Source organism: Arvicola amphibius, chromosome 7 (assembly GCF_903992535.2).
Source record: "Arvicola amphibius chromosome 7, mArvAmp1.2, whole genome shotgun sequence".
Lineage (NCBI taxonomy): Eukaryota > Metazoa > Chordata > Mammalia > Rodentia > Cricetidae > Arvicola > Arvicola amphibius.
The window spans coordinates 644,734-650,077 of record NC_052053.1 but is presented as its reverse complement, the minus strand read 5'-3'; the positions used below and the strand labels follow the sequence as shown (position 1 = coordinate 650,077).

Below are 5,344 nucleotides of genomic sequence, written 5' to 3'. Positions count from 1 at the left end.
TGATATGATTCCTTTATGGGGGATCTGCAAAGAACCAGAGGGAAAAAATAGATGACCAGAGAGCACAGTTTATAATCATGAAATCATCCTATTCACATCTTTAAAGAATGTCAAAATATTCATCATCAGCTATAATAATCCAAATTAAATTAAAATTAGCTGAGTGTAAAGTTAACTTTTAAAAACATTAACTTGACTCTCAACAAGGAATTGAAATTATCACTATGTGTCATATGAAAGAAGATGTAGAGAAAGTGCCATACTCTTTGGAAGACACAGAATCAGGTCTTTAATTTTTTTTCTCCTGTGGAGAGTTCAGTTGACGGGTTATGGGTAACAGAATATTCTGAATTTCCAGAATGAGAAAGATGAACTTCACCTCCCAGGGGTTAATAAGTACTGTGGATGAGTAAAAAAAAGCAAGCAAACAAAAGTTTTATCAACATTAATCATGTAGGTTAGGACATCTAAAAATTGTTCTCTATCACATAAGTTAAAAAGTAAAATACAATATGGGTGCCTTAAATATAATGTGCATATATACATATTTCATATTTACAAGTAAGCATATACAATAACATCTAATTAATATAAAGTGAATAATAGAGGAAAATAAGACTGGAGACTTTTCATATATTATGAAAAATAATACTATTATTAATGAGATGAATTTCCTTCAATTAACTTTGTTCCATCTTATACAATATTAAAGTTTGAGACAGTAAATAGCCCTTCTCAGACTTTTTGTAATATTCATTCTTCAGTGTGGATTAGCCAATGTCAGACATTTCTCTCAATGTTTGAACTACTTTCTTTTGTTTTTTAATCCCTGAAGTCAAGGAGACAGATCTATTTTAAGAAAGAATTTATATTCCTATTACCCATTTGATGACCTATAGATCTCACTTTTAATTCACAAGAGTTACAAAAATGCATTAATTTGATTTCAATATATAAAATCAAATAAATAATATCATTTGTTGATTTGTAACATATTTAGTAATTGAGAAATTCATGCTTATTGGAAACTTTTAATGTACAAGTGTTCAGAATATATAATATGCTAGAGCACAAGAGTTTTCACTAAGAAAATTTAGAGAACATGTCAAATAAATATGATAGAAAATGTCATTTTAACTGAACATTCATTAATATGATTTTTCACAATTGTTGTAACAATTACCTGAAAGACATTTCCCTGACATTTATGATAAATTAAAGAATGATAAGTAGGGGCTCAAATTCTTTCCAGTATTTAAAACAAGACAAATATTGCAAATTAGCATTGACTTTCTATGCTTCGTTGATGCTACAAATTAAATGATGGTTTGTTTTCTACCAGAGGACTCACATTTTTGTAATGAAGTAGATCTACCTACAAACTTATCTCAATTGGAGATATAATCTAGAAACATCTGGAAAATTGTCACACCTAACAAAGGGTGCCAAAATATTTCTTGCAGATATATGGCTAATAAACACAGAAAATAAAGCAAAATAAAGACAATGTAAGTTTGTTCTGAGAAACTTCACAATGACATTTTGGATTAATATATTTTTAAAATAGTTATTGGTTTAATAATAGTCCTCAGCATTTTTCCTTAATGAGTTTTACTTTAAGAAAACTGAATTTATGATATTTTCTTTGTCTTACTAAACTCAGTGATTTTTAGCTGATATTTTAGTTTATCTAATTGTGATTTTTTTGTCTAGACTGCTTTCTCTTTTGCTTAAAATAAGTTTTATTTCAGTAAACTTTTATCTGAGTCTAAAATGTATTTTGGCTAATGAAGGAAAAGTTTAGTTTATTGTTCCTTTACTCAACGTAACAAACATCAACAGTTATAGGAATCCTCTAGATTTTCAAAGATTTCTTCAATTACATTCTCTTTTTAACTTGCAAAAAGTAAAGCTATACAGCACTAAACACAACTATTTGAGGAAATGTAGAACATGCCTACAGTTTGGTTGGGGAGTGACCATTGACTGTTGCGTTTTCTTTACTCTGTTTCCTGAACTTCATGATCAGAAGGACTAGAGTCGTGTGACCTTACATAATGTTATTTTCATGTGTTAGGGATATTGCTCATTTTGTAAACCTGTGTAGGTACTCATAAAAGAAGCACTGTAATAAACAAGTAGGACACCTACCTGATGTGAAGGTGCTGTTTCTAAATTTCCTTATCATTGAATTTATATTTGGCTTTTTCTCTTTGGAGGATAGAATCCCCAGGGCACTGCAAACACTGTGATTCATTAAAAAAATGTTTTAGGTAGCCCTGAGGAAGTTAAGGACTTTGCTATGTTTCCAAAGAATGTAACAGCACAAAGAAAAGCAGTAAAAAATATTTTCTGTTTTGAAATTATAGTATATTCACCAATTTGATTTGTACATATTACATATATATATTCAATGTGAAAGCACAGAAGACTTGAATATGATTTAATTTGAAGTGTGTATGTGTAGTTATGTTGCTCTGTCTATTTTCATATATTTGATACTGTGTGATATTGGTAATATAGCTAATTAGGACACTTAATCAACATTTTTTTACATTGGAATACTGATTAGCCTGTATAATTGAATAATAGAATAAAAATATTTAAAAGCTCATTGCAGGTTCAAATAATATTGTAAATATTATTAACTGAAAATTATGTGCATAATAAGCCACTAGCATAAGTCCTTCAAAACTCAAATTAATAAATAAGCAACTGTTTTCCAAAGTGTCAGTAAGCTTAGAATAATCTCTTCAATATTTATAATAATTTAAACACATTAATATAAGCTGAATAATATAATCAGTTTTGCTAAACTGATTATTTTTCTTTCAGCTAAGAGATCAAAAAATATTTCTATTTACTAAATGCTTGCTATGTTCTTGGCACTCCTGATAGGGTCTTTAATTAATATAATATCATTTTATAATATTGTTTATTTATGGATTTAAATTGCGATATTTCTTCCTTCTCTTTCCTTACTTCAAAAACTTTGTATATACCCTACCCTGCACTCCTTCAAATTCATGGCTTCTTTTCCCCTCAGTGGTTATTGCTTGCATATGTAGTTTTTTACATACATACATATTTCCAAATATAACCTGATGAGTCTATATAATTTTGGGGGATTTTTAACTTACACACCTGCTTTCAGAAATCCTTCAACACAGAGGAACTTCAACACTGAGCTCTTCTTCTATGTTGGATTTCACATATGGAAGAGGGACCCAACCCCATGGATAGGAGCTACTTATATCACTCCTACAGAGGCAAATGTGATCTGCAAAAAAGTTCTTTTTCAAAACAATTCTAAATGAAATTGGATTTTATTCAAATATTCCCTTTCTACAACTTCTCACAGATCTCTCCTACATACCTAAACTCAGGCTCTCTCTATCAAATAATCCCCCAATCCAAAAAGTAGATAAAAAATCAAAAATAAAAGAAAACACAAAAACAAACAAACAAAACAATAAAAACCATTGAGACAAAAATATACCAAAACAAATGAAAATCTTATAAAATAATTATTTTGTGATTTGTGAAGAAGTATCCTTCTCTGGAGTGTGGCTGAGATATTCAGTGACACTTTGTTGGAGAAAAATTAATTTCCCTTTGCCAGCATGGATTAATTACAAGTATTATCTTGAATAGAAAAGGGATATTCAAGGTATTTTTAAGGAAGTACATTTACTTTAAAGTACTATTATAAATTACCAAGAAAAAAATTTTAAAAATTAAAGTAGCTAAATTCTTGTAAGACAGCATTTTGGTGTTGGACTGTTATTTATATTGCTCAAAAAATGAATAAGCTGAGATGTATTTTAAATTTTGCAAACTTTATTTTTTTTTCTTTTATGGTATCCCTTACTGGTATCTCTGAATATCTATTATATATATATATATATATATATATATATATATATATATATCAGAAATAAACATATTTACATGAATTTCAGTTCATATGAAGGAATAAAAATATTGTCAATTATATCATATAAATATCCTAGGTCAGAACCTAGGGTTTATGTTAAACAACAAAATATGACCCATGCATTTACAGTATATTATTTAATGCATTTTTAGCACTGTGTAACAATGTTCATCTTAAAGCAATACTATTATTCAGTTGTTTTAACTTTTATTAAATTATTATAAACACTATTGCTTAAATAAATATCATCTGTATCTTTGTCTTAAATCAACATGAGAAAGGTTTCCTCTCCATCACCCTTTTCACAGCATCCTTCACTTCCTTGTTCCTTAAACTGTAAATCAGTGGGTTCAACATGGGAACCACCAGGGTGTAAAATACAGACACCACCTTCTCTTGTTCTAAGGAGTACTGCGAGCTTGGCTGGATGTAACTGAAGCTGATGGAACCATAGAACAAAGTCACAGCCGTCAGATGGGAAGCACAGGTGGAGAAGGCTTTGCGTCTGCCTGCTGCGGAACGGATCCTCAGGATAGCAGCAACAATGAAGATGTAGGAGATCATCACAGTCAAGAAGGTTATCATTGCAATGACTCCAGAGAAGACCAAAAGCAACAATTCATTAATGGAGGTGTCGGAACAAGACAGCTTCAGCAGGGGAGGAAGGTCACAGAAGAAGTGACTGATGATATTTGGCCCACAGAAAAACAGCTTCATTAAGCCAATTGTATGTGTAACTGAATTAATTAAACCTCCTATGCATGAGCCCAAAACTAGCCCAACGCAAATCATTTTAGTCATGGCCACGGTGTATAGTAATGGGTTCACAATGGCTACATAGCGGTCATAAGCCATTGCAGACAGCAAAAATCCCTCTGTGGTAAGCAGTGATACAAACAAAAAATATTGCAGGATGCATGCAGAGAATGAGATGGTCTGTCTTTCAGCAAAGAAGTTCAGCAGCATTTTGGGGGCAAATATTGAAGAATACCATGCATCCACAAATGACAAACAGCTAAGAAAGTGATACATGGGCGTGTGGAGTTTAGGCGTTATGTGGATCAGAAAGAACATACCTACATTCCCTAACAAAGAGATGGCATAGATCAACAGGAACAATATGAAGAGGAACACCTTGAGTTCATCACGATCTGTCAATCCCAAAAGGATAAATTCAGTGACAAAGGTAAAGTTGACATCACCCATGAACTTCTGTGTCTTGGTACCTGTTAATGATGGACTCAGATAAATGGACCGTATCAGTAGACTATCAACATCTTAAGAATTCCAAACTAGCCTCATTATCTGTAATATAGAATTCTCCCCTCTGCTACTCTTGCTTATATAAACACAAAAGAATTTAATAAAAAGTTCATTTTTGATGCTCTGTTTTGTTGATTTTTGGTA

The 5,344-nt window shown here is 31.1% G+C and overlaps 1 protein-coding gene across 1 annotated transcript; it reads right to left on the bottom strand.

Moving 5' to 3' along the window:
• Window positions 1–4,204: 4,204 nt before the first annotated feature.
• LOC119819428 (olfactory receptor 1052-like) lies at window positions 4,205–5,143 on the bottom strand. The gene has a single exon (XM_038337635.1). It carries the CDS (start codon window positions 5,141–5,143, stop codon window positions 4,205–4,207), a length of 939 nt encoding a protein of 312 aa, XP_038193563.1.
• Between the last annotated feature and the right edge of the window lie 201 nt (window positions 5,144–5,344).

What these genes read in the sequence shown, in the direction of transcription:
- LOC119819428 (XM_038337635.1), bottom strand. Translation starts at nt 5,143, where the DNA reads ATGGGTGATGTCAACTTTACCTTTGTCACTGAATTTATCCTTTTGGGA.